General features: G+C 39.9%; 1 protein-coding gene across 1 annotated transcript in view; it reads right to left on the bottom strand.

Moving 5' to 3' along the window:
• Window positions 1-26739, bottom strand: part of dnah9 (dynein, axonemal, heavy chain 9) — a 274955-nt gene that overhangs the window by 20099 nt on the left and 228117 nt on the right. The window contains exons 71-73 of the mRNA XM_047377712.1: window positions 12927-13154; window positions 5541-5732; window positions 5207-5398 (exon numbers count right to left, since the gene is read on the bottom strand). Of these exons, the coding sequence (XP_047233668.1) occupies window positions 5207-5398; window positions 5541-5732; window positions 12927-13154 (612 nt within the window). The remainder of the gene's footprint in view (window positions 1-5206; window positions 5399-5540; window positions 5733-12926; window positions 13155-26739) is intronic.

The raw sequence follows: 26739 nt of genomic DNA, 5'->3' as shown, positions 1-26739 counted from the left end.
GTTTTCATTTCATATTTAAATACTTTTCAGGTTTTCTCATTCAAAGCTGTGTTTATGTATTCTATATTGCTTTTTTCTGACATAACAAAATAGAGCAGCTTAAGATACTAAGTCCCTCACACTAAAAGGACAAGATTTGCTAATAATGACATGCAGGAGCTTGAAGAAAAGCAATGTGAAAAGGTTTGGGATTTTGGTGGAATATGGAAAAAAACAAAGGTCACAATTAAATGATTTGCAATGCCTGGTGGAGTTGTTCAAAATGTGTCACCAGGTGAGTGATGAATGTTCACCAGTTTCTTTTTTATTTTCATAGCAAGTTATTCAGTTCTGTATTGAATTTTGCTCTGCATTAGGATAAGGTCAAATTAACTAAAACAAACACAAGTGTATTCATAATAAGAGTCATAGCATGCACTTTTGGACTTACTTGAACTTTTTGTTTGAAATTTTAACTGTAGAGGACTGTTTTTTTTTTCCAAACTGAATATTACCTGTAGACTAATCTTGTGTTGTACATATCACACTCCCTAAAGCCATTTCCATTGACGACAGTGCTTTGTCCATCTGTTTAGTGAGGCTTATTTTAATAAACTATATTAAACCTGGCATATAGCATTTGTTCCTTTTTGCTGGTGAATCTCTATTGAACCCTGACCCCAAAACCATTTTACAGTTTTCTTTTAAATTATGTGCATGATACTCTATATTTGTATAGCAACTATTTTTACTGCTAAAGCATGATGTCTTCAAAAAGGTTATTTATCTAACTTTAGCAATGTCACACCAGCAAATAAAATAAACTGGCCATCATTAGTTTAAGAAATGAAGGTCAGTCGGTCCAAAAAATTGGGAAAACTTTGAAAGTGTCCCCAAGTGCAGTCGCAAAAACCATCAAGCGCTACAAAGAAACTGGCTAACATGAGGACCGCCCCAGGAAAGGAAGACCAAGAGTCACCTCTGCTGCGGACGATAAGTTAATCTGAGTCACCAGCCTCAGAAATCGCAGGTTGACAGCAGCTCAGATTAGAGAACAGGTCAATGCCACACAGAGTTCTAGCAGCAGACACATCTCTAGAACAACTGTTAAGAGGAGACTGTGTGAATCAGGCCTTCATGGTAAAATAGCTGCTAGGAAACCACTGCTGAGGACAGGCAACAAGCAGAAGAGACTTGTTTGGGCTAAAGAACACAAAGAATAGACATTAGACCAGTGGAAATCTGTGCTTTGGTCTGATGAGTCCAAGTTTGAGATCTTTGGTTCCAACTACAGTCTTTGTGCAGTGCCATTGCACTGACCTTCATTTCTTAAACTAATGATGGCCACTCGTTTTTCTTTACTTAGCTGCTTTTTTCTTGCCATAATACAAATTCTAACAGTCTATTCAGTAGGACTATCACCTGTGTACTGTATCAACCTCCAGAACAACACAACTGATGGTCCCAACCCCATTTATAAGGCTTGAAATCCCACTTATTAAACCTGACAGGGCACACCTGTGAAGTGAAAACCATTTCAGGTGACTACCTCTTGAAGCTCATCAACAGAATGCCAAGAGTGTGCGGAGCAGTAATCAAAGCAAAAGGCGGCTACTTTGAAGAACCTAGAATATAAGACATATTTTCAGTTGTTTCAGTTGTTTCACAGTATATTTGTCCACATGTGTTAATTCATAGTTTTGATGCCTTCAGTGTGAAGCTACAAAATTCATACTGTTGGGACCACAGCCATGGGTTTCAACACTAAAACTCCGGTACATACTTTCCTGGAACTTTTCAAAATAAAGTGCATTAACCTTCTTCCAGCACAGCCAGGAAAGGGGGTAACTGCGGACTTCAGGTGCCATTACCCAAATAAAAGCCCCACCTTTCCACAAGTCTTTCTCTTTCCACACGGCCTCCGAGGAGGACGGTTCAGGAGAGTCCCAGCGCGCGAATGTCTTTTGCTGGCAAAAAGACATAAATTCAACTGGATCCAAGGAAGCCATACGATCACCGATCATATGCAAAGTTAAGTAGAATTAAATACTGTCTGTGTATCCAGTATTTTCATTCATGAACGGGAAAATTAAGGTGTAAGAGTTGCTTACATTTTCTCTTCGAGGCCCCACAGAAGCAAAACTGTTCGAGAGAAGCCCCAAAGACGGCAGAGACCGCAGCGGACAACGTTCGTTCTTCATCCACAGCTGGAGGTTAGCGGGAAGCTAACCTTTGTTCACAGAACGAACGCACCTTCTGATCGGAAGGAACTGAGGAAGTTAGCGGGAAGCTAACCCTATCATTCACAGCCGCCCAGCCCTCCGGAGCTAACCCTATTGCAGAGCGAACGCAGAGGTTAGCTGAAAACCAACCGCTTGTTGACTGTGGACGTTTATTCGAACTTCATCGCCCTTGGACAAAGTTTACTCACCATGGTCAGAGGTTGGGGTTTGGGCAGATTAACAGATTAACAGTTAGGATGAAATAATCTCAACCTTTTCATTCTATGAAGTTTGTTTTGTGGAACCTAGCGATCTTTAGTGCTAGTAGGCTAGTTATGGCACGCGCCGGTTCCGTGTTCTTTGTATGTTTTAAAGCTAAGATAAACTTTATTTAAAGGGTGGTTTTAACCAGAACATTGCTCATAACACGCTGTCCGCGCTTATGCATTTTAACCCTGGTATTTTAAAGGTATGTGTTGATTCTGGTGCTAAGCTATCTTCTAGCTTAACACTTTAGCTAGCTTCTTTGTTAGCCCAACGGCCAGCCGGTAAGAACACGTGTGCTAGCATTAAGGCTAGTCAACAGAAAGGTTGTTAGTTTTCAAGCTAGTTAATAATAGTCCCTGAACATCATTTGCTAGAGTTGATAACTAAGTAAACACCATTAAGCCCCATTTCTCCAGAAAGATTTGGCTCTTTTCCAAAATACTCAATAATATTTCTTCAAATATTATTTTAATAAATAAAGGCAGTTAATTAGACACAGTTGAGAATTAGTCATCCAGGAGGTTGGTTTTATTCAGCAGATCATTATTTAAAACATTATTTTATTAAAATAATATTTAATCTGATCTTGCATTGTGAAGGGTTGTCTAAATGTTGCTGATTATTTTCTAAGTTAGTTCCAAAACTAACTTAACTTCACTTCCAGATTCTTCAAGATAATCCTTGGTTCTCAAACATAAACATTGCATGGTAATGTTGCATCACACTTTTTGGTCATGATTTCTAATCATCTTTAATCAACTTGTTTATATTGTACATAGCCCATTAGTCTTCATTATTCTTTAATTCTGCTTGGTAGTTTAGTTGGATTGTTTTAACATAGTAAAGAGTTTGTTGATTGAAATATGTTTGACTTCGAGTTGACTTATTTTTGTTAATAAATTCTTGTATTTTAAGAAATTGTGTGAATTCATTCCATATGTGTGCAGAGTTTATGCTGTTCAATAATGCCAGAGCTCGTCTCACACCTTTCTATTCTGTCCTAATACCATTGCCTTAATGGGGCTGGTATTCACAGGACAATCCTTAACAGACCGGAATATTATTTGGTAAAATATTAATATTAAAATATTAATATTAAATAATATTCTCAGATTCATATTTACAATAATAGTCATGAAAATAAAGAAAACTCCTTGAATCAGAAGGTGTGTCCAAACTTTTGGTCTGTACTGTGTATACATATAAATATTTTTTCTAAGATAGGTTTGGCGTGGTTTAAGTCAAATGTTAAACGGTGAACAACGCACGTTTCCTCTAGGGTCTGATCTATTAACAGTAATGATTTCTATCTAACAATCAATAGGCAAATTATTAATTGGCAAATGTAATATGCATTTAAAAAAAATAAAATGGTTTTGTTGGCCCATGACCTTTATTTTACAATCTTGAAAGGGGCAGAGGGAAAGAGAATGGGAAAAGGAAAACATGGAATGAATGGTCTGTCCAGGAACTGAACCCAGGACAGCTGTGTCGAGGACAGCCTGTGAAAACGGTGCCCAGGGTTCCCACTACGCCACAGTGCACCCTGCAGTGAGTTTATGGAAAATGTCTTTGCCACTTTGCCTCTATAATTAAACCTAAAGTCCGACACACATCATTTTAGGATAAAACTGAAGCAGATTCTTAAGAAGAACCAGTTTCGTAGTCATAAAGGGTTGCCACTATTTTCATTCAATTTTATGGTAATGTTTTTTTTATTTGGCATTGTTGGGTCTCCTTCTTGGATTTGCATTTTTAATGTTGTGTTCAAAAACATCCCTTGTTTTTGTTGCGAGTTAGCTTGCGGTATAAATGTTAGTATTTGGTATTTGATGACACTAAAAACTATTCTCATTGAAATAGACCAATAAATAATAGTTAAATTAAGTGGTTTTAATCTTCTTAAATTAAGAAAATTAAAGGAAATATGCTGTAATCTGTTTGTCTCTGAACAATTACTAGAGCAATCCTCAAGCAGGCGCATGGTAAAAGTACCATTTTATGGCACTGTTGGCTTGCCATATAGACACAAAGAAACACTGATCTTGAGGATGAGCTAAAATACTCAAATAACATATTATAACCATATTATAAGACCTTTCAAAACAGTAAGAACTGATCAAAACACAAATGAAGACCAAAACAGCCAAGATTATAACAGTTACAGCAATGAAATAAAAGTTACCATTTATCAAACCAAATGTTCATAAAAAAAGTATACCATCTAAATATTTAATGTCATTGCCTTGTACATGAGTTATAGTTTATAAAATAACACCTAAACAATTAGGAAAGTAATATTTCTCCATTAAAAGCATTGTGTCTTGCCTTTTATGCCTTTTAGGATATCTTACTTTACACTAGCTGAGAAACGTCTTCCACCCACAGAACAACTCTGCCTGTGAGACATATTAATATAACTAAACTACAATATGTAATTTCCCAGGGACCCACACATATTTTTATTGGTATTGATTTAGCATTGAACTGTATATGTCCACACAGTGCCCAGGGAAGAATAATGGAGAAAGACCTATTAATTATAGCTGCTCGGTCAGAGCCATTTGAAGCCATCATTAATTTGCAGAGGGAACGAAAAGCCCTTTGGGAACAAGTAGGTGGAGTGACCTAAACATTCTTTTGGAATGTATCGGTGGGTTTTTTGTTGTAATTTTGCTGGCAGGAATGGTTTTAGTTAAGGTTTCATGTTTTCTAATGGGTGGGGATGTTTGCCTCACCTGGTGGTAGCTGTTGTAATCCATGTTTCCAGGCAATGGGAAACCAGGTGCCAGAAACAGCTCCCCCTCCATCATCTCAGGCTTAATAAACTCTTCCAGATAAATTCGACAGAGGCGACGGTCCCAATCATCCGTGATGTGACCCCCGTACATGATTTCACCAAAGAGGTAGCGCAGGTCATCATACGGTACCTGGCAATTACAAAGCATGAGGATCTTGCCTAGCCAAAAGCGCTTTGAGGTGTCACACAAGTTCACATTTCCAATTAAGACTGCAAACAGTATTATTTGTAATTCTTGGCACAAGAATGAAAGAAAAGAGTGGGGTATCTACCTTTAGGTTGGCGTCCAGGTAGTTGTAGAGGACATTGATTGAAATGGTCAGGTCTCCAGTGTTAAAGGGATATGATCTGTTCCAACCTTGAGGGCCAAATTTCCTTCTCTCGGCTACTGCAGCATGGAAGTAGCAGAGGGCAAACCAAATGTTTTTGAACTCATTCTCCCGTGCACACATGTCCAGCGATTCCTGGAAAACCAAAGGACAAAGAGCAATGGCATAAGGAGATCTTGTGTCACAAGATGTTGCAATATTTTAACACAATGACATTTTTGTTCTAATAGAATTATGTCTCACAAAGCTCTATCCAGTTACTGTCAGCATGTTACTTAATCAGGCAGATTAAATTAATGTTGCGGTTAAAAGCCCTGTATGAAAAAGCAAGTATTTTGTAACACATATTTGACACTTTTTAAGTAAGAAAGGTTGTAGTTCTTGAGCTGGCTTTTTGTGCTGAGAGAGATGAAGAATAGAATAAAGACTGCTTGTTGCGTTGGCTGACAATATTTTGCTATCAAAACACTGAAACAGTTCAAAATACTTTTGAAAAAGACAAGAGAAACATTTGTTCTCTCTTCCAGGGCTGCAAGAACAAAATTACATCACTCAGTTCTTGTAGCCTTGGTTTTGGAGTTCTTGCAGCTTGTTCTTGCTAGATTTTCTGGGCAGAACTTTGAGGCCTTTACATACTCCGCTAGAACAGATATATGCATTCTCTCTCCCAGAGCTGCAAGAAGACAATTACATTATTCTGTTGTTGAACAACTGCTTTGGGAATTCTTGCACCTTAACACAATTTCTGGGCTAAACTTTTTTTTTGTGTGGTGTCCAGCAACTATTGTGTAATAGGACAGAAACGTAGGCGTGGGTACTACACTGACAAATCCAGCTGTGGGGCTTCGCAGGAGATCTACACTTTAGTCATTGTGAAGTATGAAATCTCCTGGTCAGAAACAACTTTGTTCATCTTCATGCAACCTTGAGTAATGAAACAGATTCCCCCTTTTTTGTCAAGTTTGCAACAATGTAACAATGCATCCAAATTCAGTTTATTATTCAAATTGGTTAAATAGTTTTCTATGATTTGTAAATACTGAGAGAACACAATAACTGGCTCACAGTTAGCTTCTAACAATACTGAAGCTGGCATCTGCTTTAAAGCTTCACACCTTTCTTTAAGGGATTTGAATGGCATTTGTTGTTAAAATTTCAAAACTCAACAGCTCAAGCTTGAACTGGATAAGTTTACCTGAGCGTGAATTCTAGAAGACACAGTTTGAGATTAGGAAAACCTTTATTTTATCCTTGAAAATACTCAGAAATGTTACATTTTTAATTAATTTGTGGCACCTCAAAATGAGATAAGCAAGAAAACTGAAATACCTGGACTGATTACTAGGCGTTCTAAAGAATGAGATAAGACTTTTAATTTTAGCAATAATATATGGGGAAAAAAAGAACCCCCATTTTTTTTCAAGCAATAATTCATATTTGTACATATCACAAACTGTTCTAAAGATTATTTAATCAACAAAGAATGATCTAGTGCATGTGTGAACGTTGTTTTCATATTTTTTCAAAACAGCTTTTTAAGGACTCTTTTTAATCCAGTTCTTAACTTTGCAGTTCAGCTTTGACCAATCTAAGCATCTTAGATTTTAAACAACATGTGATAAAATGAAGCATGGACTGATTAAAACACAGTAAAATTGCTTTTAGTTCAACACTGATGACAAGCTAGGAAACAGATGGTAACCTTAGCATCATTAGCGACTATGGTTAGTCATTTGTGATATTGTAGTGTTTAGAATCATTCAGATAATCTGTCACCATTTCGTTTTTCTACCAAGCACACACAATCCTCACACACAAACTACACAAAGTAGTGGGGGCTTCTTTGATGATTTTGTACCCCACTGTTCTCGGCCAGTCTGACAAGGAATATATGCTATTTAACTCTGTCAACTCAACATGGCAACTCAAAAACAACTTCTGTTCTTACTTAAAAATCCGAGTCTCAAACATTGATACAGGCTGTATCAATGTTAGATGCAGCTTGATACCCTGCACTCACCTTAATATCAGGGGCTCATAATATGTTAAAGGGATACAGCAACCAGAGAGTGCTTCGTGAGACAGACCTGGAGTTGTTTTAATATTGCAAGATCTTCTGCCACAAGATTTACACAAAGTTTGGGATATGTAAGATCTTTGTTAATAACGGGAATTTGTTGTTTTTCCCCATACTATTGCCAAAAGCTCATGCTGTTCACAAGAACCCAACATTGTATAGTCTCTTGAAATAAGTGTAATATTACACCCTTATCAATGATGGTTTCCACACTGATGTATTAGAGGTAAAAAGCTGTGGCAGACAGCTCTGCGATCAGTTTCATTTTGTCAACTCTTCCCTGATGCAGCACAGTAACAGTCAGACAATGAATTGACTGGATAGCAATAAAGCCAACCATGAGATTCATTTTTAATTGTCACAACTTGTCAGGCGCTTTCAGCCTCCAACTGTCTCCTGGGCTCATTACTCTAGACAGGCAAATAAGTCAGGTTAGTTAAATAAGCATCCCAATAACACCTATGGAAACAAGAAGAGTGCATTCTCTTTTTTTAGCATGTAACAAACTGAGTATCACAGTGAAGGCACGCCATTCCCCCCTACTGCAGTGCCCTGGGGAGTTGACTGCTACGATGTGCACATTGTGAATTAGTAGAGTGCAGGCTCAATGCCATACACACACACACACACACACACACACGTTGTTTGAGGTTTAGTTAATATTCTGCACTGTGCTCCTCTGCTCAACACAGCTGAAAGAGATGCATAACCTCCCTATCCATGACCTGTGGAATGGAGAGAAATAAAATGCTGCAAGACTGTTGGTACAAAAACACACACAATCATATGCTGCCTTCACAAACACGCTCTGTGTTAGGGTTTGAAAACTTTTGTATTGTTTATCACTCATGTCTGCTCCAAGTGCTTTTCCCTCCTACATGCCACAGAAAGGGATATGGGGGAGACGAGTGAGTTCTGCTCGTACCAGGTCCCCACTCCCGATCTCTTTAAAATCAAGACACATGAACCCTAACCTTTCTGACCACCCCCCCCCACCCCCCCACATACACACCCTGCATGTTTGTTGAACTGTGTGTGAACCAGCATGTATAAATAAAGAGAAAATAAAGAGAGAGGGGTGCCAACACTTTGTACTGCAGAGTGTGAGCTACCCTTGCTGCAAGTAAATCTGACTGTATCGTTCTTGCCTCTGAGTTGACTAATTAATACCTAACACTCTGAAGAGACATTTCCATATCCATGAACCATCAGAGTTAACCACCTAAGAATCTTGTTACCCTGAAATAATGACAAACTGAACAGGCCAACAAAAATTGGAAATGCTGACAAAAACTGTAGAATTTAGCTTCCAGTACTGTTAGTTATACCGTTTGGTCTCAAAGTGGTCTAGGACAATATTATGTTGGGGAATTGTGGAGAAACCAAGAAAAAGATGCTATTTCCCTGGCTTAGCTCTGGCTGTAGCCTTACGGGTGGTCTAAAACAGATAATTAGGCGGCCATTGATTAGGTCTCACTGAGATCACATGACCAGAATATTCTCCGAACATAACCTCAGCAGACCCCCCTGTGCCTCTGCATAAGGCAGGGCTCACAAACATGTTGCACTTATCAGGCAAGATACACATCAGCAAACTAAGGATTGTGGAAATGGATCAGGACAAAGCCGAGAGGTCAGGTAAAGGTGCGGGGGAAGATGCATTTGCGGCAAAGCATTGAGGTAATGGTAAGGCTTAGATTTAGACGAAGAACTGATAAGGTAGAGAAACACTTGAGTAGGCCACTGTAACACACTGATCCATTCTAACTACGGAGGCTGCAAAATGGTCCAGAAGCATAAAATTGTTGTGCTTTTCCTAGATAACACAGGCTGAAAGTCACAAATTGGCCTCGATGCAGCATCTGTCCTCAAATAATACCACCCTCCCTCCGCCACAAATGTAACCATACCAAGTTTTCCCTTCAGTAATGACTATATTTTTGTCCTGCATAGGTTACATGAAACTGAGTAACTGAGACATGACTCTGTCTTCTGTTTGTTGTAACACTTGTAATTTGACAGCTTGATGAGAGTGAAAATTTGTGGCACCTCAGAATGAGATAAGCAAGAAAACTGAAATACAGTGCCTTGCGAAAGTATTCAGCCCCCTTGAACTTTTCAACCTCTTGCCACATTTCAGGCTTCAAACATAAAGATATAAAATTCAAATTTTTTGTGAAGAATCAACAACAAGTGGGACACAATTGTGAAGTGGAATGAAATTTATTGGATGTGTCAAACTTCTTTAACAAATAAGAAACTGAAAAGTGGGGCGTGCGATATTATTCGGTCCCTTTACTTTCAGTGCAGCAAACTCACTCCAGAAGTTCAGTGAGGATCTCTGAATGATCCAATGTTGTCCCAAATGACTGATGATGATAAATAGAATCCACCTGTGTGTAATCAAGTCTCCGTATAAATGCACCTGCACTGTGATAGTCTCAGGGTTCTGTTCAAAGCGCAGAGAGCATCATGAAGACCAAGGAACACACCAGGCAGATCCGAGATACTGTTGTGGAGAGGTTTAAAGCCAGATTTGGATACAAAAAGATTTCCCAAGTTTTAAACAACCCAAGGAGCACTGTGCAAGTAATTATATTGAAATCGAAGGAGTATCAGACCACTGCAAATCTACCAAGACCCGGCCGTCCCTCTAAACTTTCATCTCGAACAAGGAGAAGACTGATCAGAGATGCAGCCAAGAGGCCCATGATCACTCTGCATGAACTGCAGAGATCTACAGTTGAGGTGGGAGAGTCTGCCCATAGGACAACAATTAGTCGTACACTGCACAAATCTGGCCTTTATGGAAGAGTGGCAAGAAGAAAGACATTTCTCAAAGATATCCATAAAAAGTCTAGTTTACAGTTTGCCACAAACCACCTGGGGGACACACCAAACATGTGGAAGAAGGTGCTCTGGTCAGATGAAACCAAAATAGAACTGTTTGGCCACAATGCAAAACGATGTTTGGCGTAAAAGCAACACAGCTCATCACCCTGAGCACACCATCCCCACTGTCAAACATGGTGGTGGCAGCATCATGGTTTGGGCCTGCTTTTTGTCAGCAGGGACAGGGAAGATGGTCAAAATTGATGGGAAGATGAATGGGGCCAAATACAGGACCATTCTGGAAGAAAACCTGTTGGAGTCTGTAAGAGACCTGAGACTGGGACGGAGATTTATCTTCCAACAAGACAATGATCCAAAACATAAAGGGAATAATGGGCAAGAATTTCAGTCTCTCGATGTGCAAAACTGATAGAGACATACCCCAAGCGACTTGCAGCTGTAATTGCAGCAAAGGGTGGCGCTACAAAGTATTAACGCAAGGGGGCCGAATAATATTGCACGCCCCACTTGTCAGTTTTTTATTTGTTAAACAAGTTTGACACATCCAATAAATTTCATTCCATTTCACGATTGTGTCCCACTTGTTGTTGATTCTTCACAAAAAATTAGAGTTTTATATCTTTATGTTTGAAGCCTGAAATGTGGCAAGTGGTTGAAAGGTTCGAGGGGGCCGAGTACTTTCGCAAGGCACTGTATCTGGACTGATTACTAGGCGTTCTAAAGAATGAGACAAGACTTTTAATTTTAGCAATAATATATGAGGAAAAAAAGAACCCCCATTTTTTTTCAAGCAAGAATTCATATTTAAACATATCACAAACTGTTCTAAAGAATCTTTAATCAATAAAGAATGATCTAGTACATGTGTGAAGGTTTTTTTCATATTTTTTCAAAACAGCTTTTTAAAGACTCTCTTTTTTATCCAGTTCTGAACTGTACAGTTCAGCTTTGACCAATCTAAGCATTTTAGATTTTAAACAACATGTGATAAAATGAAGCATGGACTGATTAAAACACAGTAAAATTGCTTTTAGTTCAACACTGATGACAAGCTAGGAAACAGATGGTAACCTTAGCATCATTAGCGACTATGGTTAGTCATTTGTGGTATTGTAAATTGGCCTCAATGCAGCATCTGTCCTCAAATAATACCACCATCCCTCCCCCACAAATGTAACCGTACCAAGTTTTCCCTTGAGCAATGACTATATTTTTGTCCGGCATAGGTTACATGAAACCGAGTAACTGAGACATGGCTCTGTCTTCTGTTTGTTGTAACACTTGTAATTTGGCAGCTTGATGAGAGTGAAAATCGTATTGTCTCAGCTGTGACTCAGAACTAAAAGAAGAATAAGGCCTCTGCAGAGAAGATTCAACAACAAATAAAAATACAACTGCCTTCTGATATTCTGATTCCCTACAAAGGCCACTTAAATTTCTCAGGGAAAATTGGTCCTTTAAGTCTTTATCTTCCATAGGGTATGTAACTTCGCAAGAACGTATAATGTAAAAATTGTCAGATGCATAAAAGAAAATTGTTCCCAAAAAATACTGAGCTGAATCAGAGAAAGACTGCATGCTCATAATACGAACACAACAGGATTTGAGATGCTAAATTCATGTGTGTATAGACTATATGGTAAATATTTTAATGTGGCCTTGTAGAGAACAGCTAGGGCTAAAGAGTATCAGATTTTCAAACACTGCTGCAAAGGATTTTTGAAATCTCAAAGGAAGATGTCAAAACATTCAAATTAATGTTGTTTTAAACCTAGAAATTAAAGGTAACTCAAATAACATATATACATATTCTACTAATCTGATTTAATCCCATTAGCACAGTCCCAAACCATGCATGTTAGGTTTATCGGTCACCGTAACTTAGGAGAAAGTGGATGTACCCTACTTATTGCCCAGTGATGTCTGGAGATAGACACCAACCTCTTATGACCCTTCAAGGATAAGTGCATATAGAAAATTGATACATGAGTCTTTTGAAGCACACTAAGATATTACCGATTACTGAATTTCAGCTGTAGATAGTTTTATCAGAACCATCAACACTTCTGAATAGAATCAATTAGAAAGGATCACTGGGCACCACACATAAGACCGATTCTCAATGACCAGAGACTGGTGTTGTGGGTTGTTTGATATAAAGTTGTTTTTGCTGATGTATATTTCGGCAGTTAGACTGATCACACCTAAAACTGGGTTGTTAAAATCTTCTTACATCTTGTTCTCATAAACCTATTATTGTCTGTAGTCTTGTGAGCTAAATGTATAGTTATACCCCTAATGAACATGGAAATAAGAGTTATCACTGCTTAGAACCTTAACTTGAACATTTTCCTTACAGCTAACAGAGTGCATTAGTATCCAGAGGCTGACAGTGTTACCTGGTTGAAGTTGTCCAGGGCCTTGTGCAGGTTGGCATGCATGCCAGTAGGTGGTTCATTTGTGATCTTGATGGAGTTTTCCAGAATCCCCTGAGGGATGATGTGGCCCTCGCAGTTGGAGGACGGCTCAGCGCTAACAAACACTCGGAGGTTCTCATGGCTTCCCTCCGCATACTGCTCTAGAAGTTTCTCGAGGGTGCCCAGCCAACGAGCAACCAGATGGATGTTCTTACAGAAGAGATAGCAGTCAAAAAGATAGATAATTAGAACAGTTTCATAAGGAAATTGTTGCTGCTGTTTACTACAATATTGCAATTTATTATAGGTTTATTCTATCATATACTTATCTATCTTATTTATTGTACACTTTTACCTGTTGTTGTCCAGAAGGCATGTTAAACACAACAAGACCAAAGACATGGTGTTTTGTTCTTACAATGTGAAGTGGTGTGAAAGATAATAAAGTTGAGTTTCAGTCTGAATAGTAGTTAGGCCAAATTAATTCTTCAGTAAGAGGGTCATCCTTACAGAGATGCATAAACAATTTGGGTGGTGAACAGAATCGGCCAACTTTCAGCTTGAACAGACCTTACTGTTGTGTGTCGGAAACTCGAACATATGATTTTTTTTCAGCTTAACTAATCCACCATACTAAGAGCTACATTCTTTGGTGTGGAAGCTGTTACTGAAAGAACAAGACTCAAGGTTAACTATTTTCTGGATCAATAAGATGTTTAACAAATTAAAAGTCAGAGAATGCACAGAAATTCAAAAACCCATTTAAAGGGAAACTGTACTGTGACATGTCGAGACATTTCAAGACATGTCTGCAGTTCATTTACGCTGACAAGAGAAAGACTTTAGCAAATAACAGTACGGTTAAATGGAGCAAAGCAAAGTTACATTTAATCTTTTTGAGCTTCCAAACAAATATGCTGAATTCAGAAAAGTTGGGAGGTTTTTGAAAATCTCAAAGTTGAGGCAAGGGTATACCTTTTCAGAGTAGCTCTAATATTGATTGCTGTTTTATTAATACTATTGTGCCCTTTGTTAATGCTCACTGCTCCTTGTCAGATTAACTATGAATAATTAATAACCACTCAGATGTAGAAAAAATATATTCACGATCATCATGATCACGATGATTTAATATTGTCTCTTTTGGAGGGCCAAAAGGAATGACGTTAAATAAGTAAATATATCATGAAATAAAAAATTGTGAATGTCCCATTAAAAATATTTACTATGAAATAAATAAACACATGAATAAATAATTATTTAAATATACCATTCAATTATGAAATACTCAATTATATAACAAATATATGTCACTTAAAAAAATAATTCATTTAAAATATGTATAATTATTTCACTCTATATTTATTTTTATGGCTCAGGATTAGGGTGGCTCTTTAGTAGACCCTGATGTCTGATTGGCTTCTTCACACAGCAAGTCAGGGCAACTTCTTCCAAGTTTCTTTTAACTCTGAGATCAATGTAGCAGCTCCAGCTTCTATATCCCTGCTTTGGTCTAATATACCTCTAACCAGTTCACAAGAGAGCTCACTGAGGTCCTGTGTGGAGACAGCTGCCGTTTTTAGACATCAGACTATGGTGCTAGAGGGAGTTGCCAGTCTGTGGCACTGTTATTTTGGGGGTTCACAGGCTGAAATGTTTGCAAATCCCTGCATTAACAGACGCTACTGTACATCTGTGACTGTAAGAGAGCATACTTGTATTCCACATGTTGAACTAATATCTGTGTCACTAGAGCTTTTTTACTTGCAGTGGGAGTTTACCCAACTCTTTATTAGAGTTGTGTATATTCATCCGAAACCAGACCCCGCGTCTGCCTCCAGCATCACCTGTGATGCAGTGCAGAAACTGTAGTCCACCTCCTCCGATGCACCAAACTTTATTTTAGGTGATTTTAACCATGTCTCTCCTAAGAAAACATTAAGACATTTTTATCAATATGTCTCCTGCCCAACAAGATGGGACAAGACACTAGATCTATGTTATGGATTGGTGAACGATGCTTAAAAAGCTGTCCACACTGTCCTTTTGCATCTGCTGCTCATTTATAAGACTGTTCTGAAGAGAAATGAGCCTCAGACCAAGGATATAAAAGTGTGGATTGAGGAATCAGTTCTCTCTTTGTAGGAATGTTTTAAGTGTACCGATTGGTATATTTTAAAATAAAACTGTGGTGATGATTTGGATTCACTGGTCGATGTGAGTGTGAGTATCCTGCATTTTGTAGGGACATGTTTATTCCATTGAAGCATGTTAAAATCTAACCAAATAACAAAGCTAGGATTATCAAATCGGTCAAATGTTGTTTACATAAAAAAACACTTGATTTTAAAGGAACAATGATCTCTGATCTGTATTCAGACAGGAAATAATTAAAACTGGAAGCTGTAAAAGCAAAACCAAAGTACAAATCTGAATTGGTGAAGAAATACACCAAAAACAAATTTGGTTTAGGATCAGTATGAAAACTATCGCAGGCCATCAGAAACCACATTGTCACACTCATGTCTCCTTAGATGGTTTTAATTCTGTCTCTGACCTGACACGTGTCTTTAATTCTCTTTACTGTCGTTTTGATGTGTGTTATTTTACCAAGGAAATCAAGAAACATTTGTCTGTGAACTTGAAGACACTCCACATTTTGACATCAACCTTCAGGATGTCAAAAAGGCTTTTAATAATGTAAAAGTAAACAGAAGCTATGGTTAAGATAATGTATGTGGTCGTTCAGTGAAACCTTGCCAGACTTTTCTTTGAGGATTTTTCCTCTGCTTTTAATATGGTTCAACCGCTTATTTTAAGCAAACAGCTCCTTGGCCAGTTTGATTTAAGTAACAAGAAGTTGGGTTGGATCCTGGATCACAGAGGGTCAGGCTAAATAATTGTCTCTCACATTTAAAATGTACTTCCCCTGGGTCACCTCAGGGCTGTGTGCTGTCGCCTCTGCTTTTTATTTTGTTTACTAACATGTGTCAAAGCAGACATGACAACAGATTCATAATAAAGCGGATGAATTTGCTGTTGTTAGTCTTCTCCAGTCAAATGAAAGCAGCCACGGCCCAGTGACTGATGACCTTCTTCAATGGCTTGAAGTGTCTTGCTTCCAATTGAACGCTGATATAAAACCAAAGGCTTGATCATTGATTTTACGAGGAAACCTCACAAGCACAGGGTCACTTCATTTAAGGGTTAGGTCATTGAGAGAATGCAATCTTACAAAGACCTTCGGACTATTGTAGATGATAAAATTAACTGCAAGGCCGTGTGCAAATAGGCTCATCAGCACTTATTCTGTCTGAGGAAACTCTGCCATTTTATTATAGACCAACCGATAATGGCCCTGTTTTATTGTGATTTATTGAATCAGTTTAATCCTTTTTTTAGGTGTCATGTTTTGGTCATATAACTTTAAAAGAGAGAAATTCCCTCCAGTAGATAGTTAAAGTGTTGTCCAGACTGATAGGAGAGTCCCAACAATCAGTCCCATCCCTGTACAGCAGGAAGGTACAGTGGATAGCCTCTTCTGTCTTAAACAACAACTCTCCTCCCCTTCACAGAGTTTCAGCTCCTGCCCTCTGGAGGGAGATTATTAGTCCCAAAATGTAGACTTTTTAAAAACAGCTTTCTTCCTACTGCTGTTAATGAAATGTGAAAGCTAAAATGGCACAGACACTGTGACATTATTAAGCCTTAAGCCCTGCTCTCCTCTTCTGTATCCTTTGATTTGATTTGTTGGAGTCTTGAGCATTTTGAGAACTGCTACATTTTATGTTTTTGGTTATGTTAAGTTTCTTTTACATTGTATGTAAGACATATCTATCTACAGGTACAAATAAAGAAACCTTGAACGTATTTCAACTTTTCTGTAAATGTCTGGGCTTAAATGGATAACATAAAGTAGCATGATAATGGACCTAATGCTTAAATTGCCAATATAATTTAGTTCTGTAATAATAACTACAAAAAGGGAGCTATTAAAATGCTAAACATCTCCTGTTCTTGTCTGTGACTTTGATGTGGCACTAAATTAAATGGAACATATCACTTGAAAGGCTTTTTTAGGTTGACAGCATGAAGTGACCATTCTCCGCTGTTAGACTTTTATAGATATTCATCTGTTTGCAGCAAGAGTTGTGGAGCTATCACACAAGCATGGATGAGCTTAATTTTCCAACTCAACCATCCTGACATGAACAGGATATCCAATGACTGATAAGGAGTGAGCCCAGCCCCTCACATCTCACCACGCAGCACTGCCCACTCCCTAAATTGTATTACAGCACCAATGACAGTAATCATTGATTCATAAGCCGCTTTACTTTCTCATTTCCCTTTACTCTTATCTTCTTTATGATGGCTGGAATAAGAACTCTTTAACAAATGACAGAGAACAACGGGGGGTAGGTCATTATTTTTGCGGGACCCAGAAAAGAAAAAGTAAATTTAATCCACTGACTAAAAAGTTCAGGAAAAGTTGGGAACTGAGAAGGACGTATGTTAGTTCTCCTCTTGGTGCCTTAGAGAGTAATGAATGGTATACAAATTAAAAGGCTAAATCCAAGCGCTTTTTCATCAAGCCAGAGTACAACTCTTCCTCTTTGCATGTAAATAGTTTGGCAATAAAGTGAGCCAACAGTAGAAGTGAGAGACTGCCTGAGAACTTGTCACTGTAATGAAAGCATTCATCGTATGGCTGCAGGGAGAGAAGACGGGAGGAATGGAGAAAGAGACAAACCAGCAGGCCAATAGACAAACAAACATGACAGCTGAGAGCTGCTTTTTTTTTTTTACAGCTTTTTAATTAACTTTCAGGTGCCATGTTTTTTTTTTTTCTTTTCTCAGTGTCTTCCTGATAAGGGCCTCCCAGCCTCTGCAATGGCTGCGTTGATAATACATCAAGGAGTCCTCTATTTACATAATAATATAGAAGTTGAATTTAAAACCCATTAGAACATACCATCGGCAAGGTCTTTGATTCATTACTATCATATGCAACCTGAGGCAAGACACAATGGCTTGTTCAACTGCACCATAAGCATCTTCTTTGAGCAAACAGCAACACATGCAGGTAAATGCACACAATATTTCTCCTTCGCACAGGCAGAAACACATTGGTCAGGGAGTGACGCTGATGAGGACAGCTGCACAGCTGGGCTTCAGTACTGAGGAGGCGGCCCTGCAGACTGACGTAGGAAAGCAACAAACAGAGCTGAGGGACAAACAGCACCGCCGACACACTGCAGGCACAAACAGCTCAGAGGGGTGAGAATAAATTCACAAATGTGGAGGAAACAGTTATGTGTGCAGGGATGGATTTGAATGGTGAAAAATGCAAAATGTTGTCCATCAATCATTATTCATGTTAAGTGTATAAATGCAGGACATACAGAAATACAATGAAAATCCTCCTAAGTGAAAGGAGGTATTGTTAATATGTAAATAACCATGTTTCTTCTGGGGAAACGGTAACCCACGATGCCCTACCTCAATGGTTCGATTGCCCATGAAGAAATCTAAAAAGGTTTGATGGAAATAAAAACCCCAAGTCGGGGCTCCACGAAGAGCTTGACCTGAGAAACGTGGAACGTGGGGTGAATCCTCATGGAGTTGGGTAATCTCAGTCATACAGCGACAGGGTTGATGATCTTAGAGATTGGGAAAGGTCCAAAAAATCGGGGAGCCAATTTCTGGGATTCTACCCTTAATGGGAGGTCCTTGGCGGAGAGCCAAACTTTCTGCCCCACCTGGTACTTAGGGGCAGGGATCCATCTCCGGTTGGCCGTTCTTGACTGAACCAGTGACATTCTGATCATCGATCTCCTGGCCTTTCTCCATATTCTTTGGCACCTTAGGGCAGCCGCTTGGGCGGACGGAACATTAGCTTCTCTCTCCTGAACTGAAAACATGGGAGGCTGGAAACCAAACACAACATGAAAAGGGGACAAACCAGTGGCACTTGATTGCATAGAGTTCATGGCGTATTCAACCCAGGGCAAATTTTGTGACCACTTGGTCGCGTCAGACTCACATAAGATACGAAGTTTGGTTTCAGCTTCTTGGTTGGCTCTCTCGGTTTGGCCATCAGACTGAGGATGAAACCCTGAGGAAAGACTAACAGAAATTCCCAACAACGAACAAAACTCCTTCCAGAAACGTGACACAAATTGGGGTCCTCTATCGGAAACAATGTCATTTGGAATTCCATGGAGCCTGAAATGTTATCGGGTCAATATCTCCTTAGCAGATGGAAGCTTCTCCAAGGGCACCAGATGAACCATTTTTGAAAATCTGTCAATTATGGTTAGTAGTACAGAGTGACCATTAGAAACCGGTAGACCTGTCACAAAATCCATTGCATTATGTGACCATGGGCGAGGGGGAATTGGCAAAGGGTGCAACAATCCCGCAGGGGGGCGACGAGTAGGCTTTGCTCGAACAACATTGAGTGCATCCAGCAACAAAGTCTTTGACATCCTTGACCAGCGATGGCCGCCAAAACTGAGTTCGTACTGTCTGAATGGTTCTGCTGATTCCTGGATGACAAACTAAACGAGAGCAATAACAAGACTCCAGTACCTTAGGCACAAGGCGTTCAGGAACAAAACAGCGGTCCGGTGGGCATGATGGTGGGATAGGCAGATCTCTAATGGCTTCCTGGACCTCCCTTTCCACCTCCACTCAGGACACAGACAACCTGATGGTTTCAGGAAGGATAAACTCCTCTTCACCCGCAGACTGAGATTCTTCAGGCTCTTGAATCCGGGATAGGGCATCAGGTTTGCCATTTTTACTCCCTGGCCTGTAAGATAGGGAGAAATTAAAACGACCAAAAAACAAAGCCCACCTAGCCTGTCTGGGGTTTAGCCGTTTTGCTGATTTCAGGTACTCCAAGTTCTTATGGTCAGTCCACACCATAAACGGCTCCTTAGTCCCCTCCAGCCAATGTCTCCACTCTGTCAATGCCACCCTGACAGCCAATAACTCTCTGTCTCCCACGTCGTAATTCCGCTCAGCCTGTGACAGAGTCCTTGAAAAGAAGGCACATGGGTGAACACAATCATCCTCACCTCTTTGGCTTAATACAGCTCCGACCCCACTGCTTGAGTTATCCACCTCCACGATAAACTGTCTCTCTGGGTCAGGAGACCGTAACACTGGAGCTGATGTGAAGAGTTCCTTTAACCTATTGAAGACCTTCTCTGCATCCTTATTCCACACAAATTTCAGCTTGGAAGAGGTAAGAGCATTTAGGGGAGTAGCAACCAGGCTGTAATTTCTAATAAACCTCCTATAGAAGTTTGCGAAGCCCAGAAATCTTTGAAGCTGCTTGCGATCAGTTGGAACTGGCCATTCCAAAACGGCCTTAACTTTGGAGGGGTCGACAAGCACTTGATCTGGGGAAACGATTAAGCCCAAAAAGGAAGTGGTAGTTATGTGGAACTCACATTTCTCTGCCTTGACGAACAACTGGTTTTGGAGAAGACGCAGGAGAACAGCTCTGACATGTTTTCTGTGGGTTTCCAGATCTTGAGAATAAATCAGTATGTCATCAAGATAAACAAATACGAATTGACCCACCATGTCTCTTAGAACGTCATTGACCAATGACTGAAAAACTGCAGGAGCGTTAGTAAGTCCAAATGGCATGACCTCGTATTCATAATGGCCCGTAGGCGTGTTGAAAGCCGTTTTCCACTCATCTCCTTCTCTGATTCGGACCAGATGATATGCATTCCTTAGATCCAGCTTAGAAAAAATCTTGGCTCCCTGGATCTGATCAAAAGCTGTGTTCATGAGTGGTAAGGGATATCTATTTTTAACTGTTATCTCATTAAGGCCTCTATAATCAATGAATGGTTTCAATGAACCATCCTTCTTCCCAACAAAAAAGAAACCAGCGCCTGCAGGAGAGGAAGAGGGTTGAATGTGCCCTGCCTTTAAAGCCTCATCAACATAACTCTTCATGGCCCTGTGCTCTGGACCAGACAATGAATAGGTTCTGCCTTTAGGGGGTGATGTGCCAGGAAGCAAACCAATAGCACAATCATAAGGTCTATGGGGTGGCAGAGCTGTGGCCTTGATTTGATTAAAAACCTCCTTTAAATCATGGTATTCTTGCGGTATCTTGGATAAATCCGGATAGGTCTCCTCAACCTCATTCTCCACACTGAGCTCCGTAGCAGCAGACAAAAGACAGTCAGCGGAACATGACTCAAACCAACCCAGAACTCCTTTTTTCTTCCAGTCGATGTGAGGGTTGTGTTTCTGCAACCAGGAGGTCCTTAGGACTACAGGAAGTTCAGGTGAATTAATGATCATGAAAGTTACTTTTTCTTGATGATTACCTCCAACTGTTAAAGTAATCTCTTCCGTCCTGAGATGTGAATTGTTCATACTATGACCATCCAAAGCTAGCACATTTCTTGTGTCAGCTGACGGAATACGTTTTATGCCGTTCTTATTTCCAAATGTTTCGTCCATTAATTCAGTATCTGCTCCTGAATCAATAAACACGGCCCCCTAGAGAGACAAAGAAGAGGTTTGAAAATGGGCAGAAAACAAGAAGGAGGAGGCAGATAGTTGACTTCGGCTCAGTAGAGACCTCCCTTCCTCTCCTGAGCCTGTCCTTTTAGTGGACACCTGAGTGCTAAATGACCCTTCTCTCCACAATAAAAACAGAGCTTGAATCTTTTCCGACGATCTTTCTCCTCAGGGGTAATCTTGGTTCTGCCCAATTGCATGGGCTCACAATTATCATTTTCCTCAGTGAGAGGTGACCGACTCCTTCTCTCATACCGAGGTGCAGAAACCTGAGTTAATGATGAGCGACCCTTCTCATGGCGCTTCTCCTTCCTTCTCTCTGCCAGCCGAATATCAATGCGAGCAGCCAAATCCTCGAGTTGTTTCAGGGAAGAAGGATAGTAACGGGTCGCTAGCTCATCCTTGATGTCTTCGTTTAATCCTTTCATGAATGCATCCATTTGTGCTGCCTCATTCCAACGGCTCTCTGCAGCCAACAAATGAAAGTCAATTATATAGGTCGAGACAGGCTGATCACCCTGTTTGAGGGACAATAATCCTTTTGCAGCCTCACGACTTGGAATGACCGGATCAAAAACTCGAATGAGTTCCTTGGAAAAAGTTTCATAAAGATTACAAGATGCAGACCTGTTATGCCATTCAGCAGTTCCCCACTGATTTGCCTTTCCTGCCAGCATAGATATAACAAACGCCACCTTGGAATGTTCAGTTGGAAAGGATGACGGCTGAAGCTCAAAATGAATTTCACACTGAGTTAGAAAAGCTCGACATTGGTCTGAGTCTCCCCTGAACATCTCAGGTGTAGAGAGGCGTGGCTCCCTTACCTCTGCTGTTGTCCGTGTTACTTGGGCGTGGTTTCTTTGTGACGGTGGCGGCTCGAAGACAAGATTGCCAGAACGTAATGTGAAAATTATTTCCTCCATGCCGGAACCCAACCAGGAAAGGGTCTCATCAACGTGGGTACGCCACTGTTGTGCTGGCGATGGGTCCATTTTTGGCCAGATGTTTCTGCTATGAATCAGAAAAAGGTGGACCCAAGATTCAGCCAGACACAGTACTGAAAGTTTAAAAGGTTTATTCAGCCACAGGAAAACGTCACACAGGTAACACTCCTCACAGCTTCCAGGAATCACTGAGGCCGAAAGAGGGATTAGTGACTTGTAGTCTCTCCAGATTTTGCAGGGATCAGAAAAGCCACTAACCTGCTTTTGTCTTGAGTGGAACTTGAAACCCAGAGGGGAAACCTCAGTGGGCAGCAGGCGGTGATCTCCACAGCACAGGTAAGAAGTGACTCCAGGCTGAATAATCCAAGGGCTAGGCTGGCTCAATAATCCAAGGACAGAAACAGGGTCAACGATCGGAACAAGAGGAGTCAGGCAAGGGGCAAGCAGAGGCATAAACCAGATGCAGGAAACAAGGTCGACAACCAAAATCCAAATAGTCCGACAGGGAGCAGGCAGAGGCATAAATCCAAAAGGCAAGGCAAGGTCAAGAACAATGATCAGACAGGAAGGAACGCTGGATATCTACTCACACGAATGGCTTTCAAAAATCTGGCACCATCTGCTTGTCAGAGTCAGTATATATCAGGGAAGACACAGGTGCTTGGCATTCCACAGATTGCACTACACTGCAGCAGCCACCAGGTGCATCTAATCTGCTGATTGCAGCCAGCGAGACAGGGTAGAGCAGACGTGCCAGAATCACAACATATTCAGTAAGGCAGAATCACCACTCAGGTAACCAAAGCATGGCACTGGTCAGGGTCTCCTTTAAATATCTCTGGAGGAGTCAGTCTGGGTTCTCTAACCATGACAGGCAGGGCAGGAACACTAACGGAGGCTGGGTGTGAGGGCGCTAGAGTAGAGGCAGGAGTCATGGTGCGTAGCATGGAGATGATCTCCGCTCATGCCGGGATCAAGACAGACAATGGAGTGGTCTACACTAGCGCGCCACTGTTCTGGCGATGGGTCCATTATTGGCCAGATTTTTCTATTTCGACCACGGACTAGAGGACCCAAATTTCAGCCAGACAATGTAAAAAGGTTAAAAGGTTTATTCAGTAAGGCAGGATCCGCACTCAGGTCACCAACAGTCAGCTTCCACGAACCACTAAGAACAGAGAGGCGAGTTAGTGACTGAATAAAACTCAGAACTTGAATAGACTTAGATAAAGCCACCACCCTTCTCAGTCTGGGAATGAGGTTCATAATCCAGAAGAGGAAGTGATCCAGACAGTTTATGGGGAAGAAAGGCAGAAAGGCAAAATCCGTGAGGCAAGGTAAGATCAAACATAGAGATCAGGCAGGAAGAAACGCTGGATAACTACTCACAAAATGTTTTAGAAAATCTGGCACCGTCTGCCTGTCAGAGGGCTGTATATAACTGCACATCCACAGGTTTGTGGCATGAGGTTTATTGCGCTCCAGCACAGCAGCAGACAGGTGAAGCCGATGAGTTGATTGCATGAGAGCAGAGCAGGCAGACGGGCCAGAATCATAACAACCTGTTTTAAACTGGTTAAACCCATGTGGTATCAACACAGTTTGCAAGACATACAGAGCTATCTCTTGTGAAGGATGTACGGTGGCTTCACTTGCTGTCTTGGAACTCAGTCCCATCGTTTGCAGAACCATACGACAGAACCACCTCTCTTCTTAACAGTTGTGTTGTTAACCTCTGTAAAAGAGGTCAACTATGCAAAAGAGCAAAAGAGAAAAATGCAAAATAAATTTAACGTATTCTTTGAGTGCAACCATAGACATTCCATTAAGATGTAGAATCCAGTTGTACCGTCTGTCATCAGTCATTTGCTGTCAAACCATGTTGTCAGACTCAGACAGTTCTCAGACCATGTTTACACATATCTGATGTGTGGAAAACTGGGCCCATATTCACAAAGAATCCTAAGACTAAAGTAACACCTAGAGATATAATTTTAAGAAATATTTTATAATTTCTCGAATTGAACGATTTGTCTCAGAATTTTACCTCTGTAAGATAAAAGTTATTCATGAAGCACCTCAGGCCTTAAGAGAGCTCCTGAAGTGAACAAATGTAGTATTAGTAGTGAGGAGGACTTTCAGTGAGCCTAAGAGTATCTTAAGCAGTAAAGAGGGCGGACAGACACAGAGAAATGATATTCTCTGCACAAGCTACTGCTGCCCAATGATGCCACAAAAGCTGCCTTTTCTTCCTCTCCTCCCTCCAGTCAAGTAGTTCTGTTTAGCACATGGCTGCGAAAACCACAAATCAGAAAATTCTTGTCCCTACTAGTGCCACATAAATTAAATCTCCCTGCATGTTTCTCGCATCCAGAGAGATGTGCAATGTTGTGGCTCTAGCTCATTATGGCATTCCTCCACGGAACCCTACCTGTCAATCACTGACGCCATAAGCAACATTAAATAAGCCCACATTAGCCATGAAGATGCAGCAGCGAAGGCTACCTAGAAAAAGTAAAGGTGGTGGTGAAAAGCTGAGAGACAAAAAAAAAAGCCCTCTGGGAAAATCCAGCAAAAAATTAAAAACATTTCTGACTTTTACTAAAGATCCACTAAAGCCAGCAGTGGTGGAAAGTAACTTGCTTGCATTTACTTGCATTACTGTAATTAAGTACAATTTTACTGTACATGAGCTTTTTAAGAAGTTTACAGAAGCTGAACTTTTACTTCTTGTATATGTTTTGACAAGTATTTTACTGTTATATTTGAAATCCCATCCATTACCGAGTAAAAATAAAAATCCATGGCTAGGTTAGTAATTTGATCTCAACATGGAGGCACATCAATCAGACCCTAGAGGCACCATAAAAACCCATCAAGTACAACTGTAGTTGACCTCCAAGAAAAAGAAGAATAGTCCTGGCCATACTTCAGAGGCCAGTTTACTATAGGAACAATAAAGAACAACTTTATTATACAGTGAAAACTTAGTTTGCTTAAAGAGATTTGCTATTAAAAAATGCTATTTGTATTTTAAAAATCAGCATAGAACCAAGGCAAGCTGTTGGAGGTGAGTAAAACAAGGTTTTAGAGTTTAGTGACAGACCATGCTCATTTGTGTCAGATAGTGGTGCATGACCTGCTAATGTTTTCATTTTTTATGAGGTTGTTACCTATTTGAGCTAACCATATGCACATCTTGGCACTTGAAATTATAATTTGTACTGACTAAAGCTGAAAACAGAGGATCAGATTCTCAGTTTGAAGTCAGTTATTTAAAACTATTACCTATGAAGGATAGTAGATATATTGGACAAAGGATAGGATGAAGATCAGAACCACAGAGAATTTTCATAGATGTAGTGAAGGATGCAGAGGATTTGGTGTGACAAGGATGCTGAGATGAGGGAGACGATCAGCTGCAGATCAGCAGCACGGCAGCTAACAGAAGAAATTTGGGAATTTATGTTTACACATAATACCTCCCAAATATTGATAATGTATGATGTTGACATGTTTTATTTTTGTTGCATTTGTATTTATAAATATCTTCCTCAAATTAAAAACAGTCTGAAACCAATATCTTCATTTTTGTTAATGAAATACATGAGAGGGACTTTCTTCTGCTCATAAAAAACTTAGAAAGAAGCTTTTACTTAAGTAAAATTTTAATGAGGTACTTTTTACTTGTTTTAGAGTAAACTTTAGCCCTGGTAACTTTACTTGTATTTAAGTACAATTTTATCACAGTGAGTGTACTTTTACATGAGGACATAATTGTTGTACTCTTTCCACCTGTGAAAGCCAGATGTACTAAAGATGCTGGAGAGTGATAAGATTTCAGATGGTGTAGCAGAAAAGAATCAGTTGCTGCAGAGGTTACTCATACAGTGAAAAATGCAGGTTTGCAAATACAGTAGTTTCCTAGTTTGTCTTCCCCTCTATTTTGTCAGGTTAAAGTTTTTAAATGTGGTTATTTTGTTAAAAGGCAAGAAATTATGTGGCTTTATTATAGTTTACCTTATAGGCTAAATATGCATACATATAGATTGTTGCTATAAACTGTATTGGCCATCTGAGAATAAAATTGTCAATTGGCACCGTAAATATACAGTGCCTTGCGAAAGTATTCGGCCCCCTTGAACTGGTCAACCTCTTGCCACATTTCAGGCTTCAAACATAAAAATATAAAATTCTAATTTTTTGTGAAGAATCAACAAGTGGGACACAATCGTGAAGTGGAATTAAATTTATTGGATGTGTCAAACTTTTTTAACAAATAAAAAACTGAA

This window comes from Girardinichthys multiradiatus, chromosome 10, assembly GCF_021462225.1.
Source record: "Girardinichthys multiradiatus isolate DD_20200921_A chromosome 10, DD_fGirMul_XY1, whole genome shotgun sequence".
Classification (NCBI taxonomy): domain Eukaryota; kingdom Metazoa; phylum Chordata; class Actinopteri; order Cyprinodontiformes; family Goodeidae; genus Girardinichthys; species Girardinichthys multiradiatus.
This window is presented reverse-complemented; position numbering and strand designations above follow the sequence as displayed.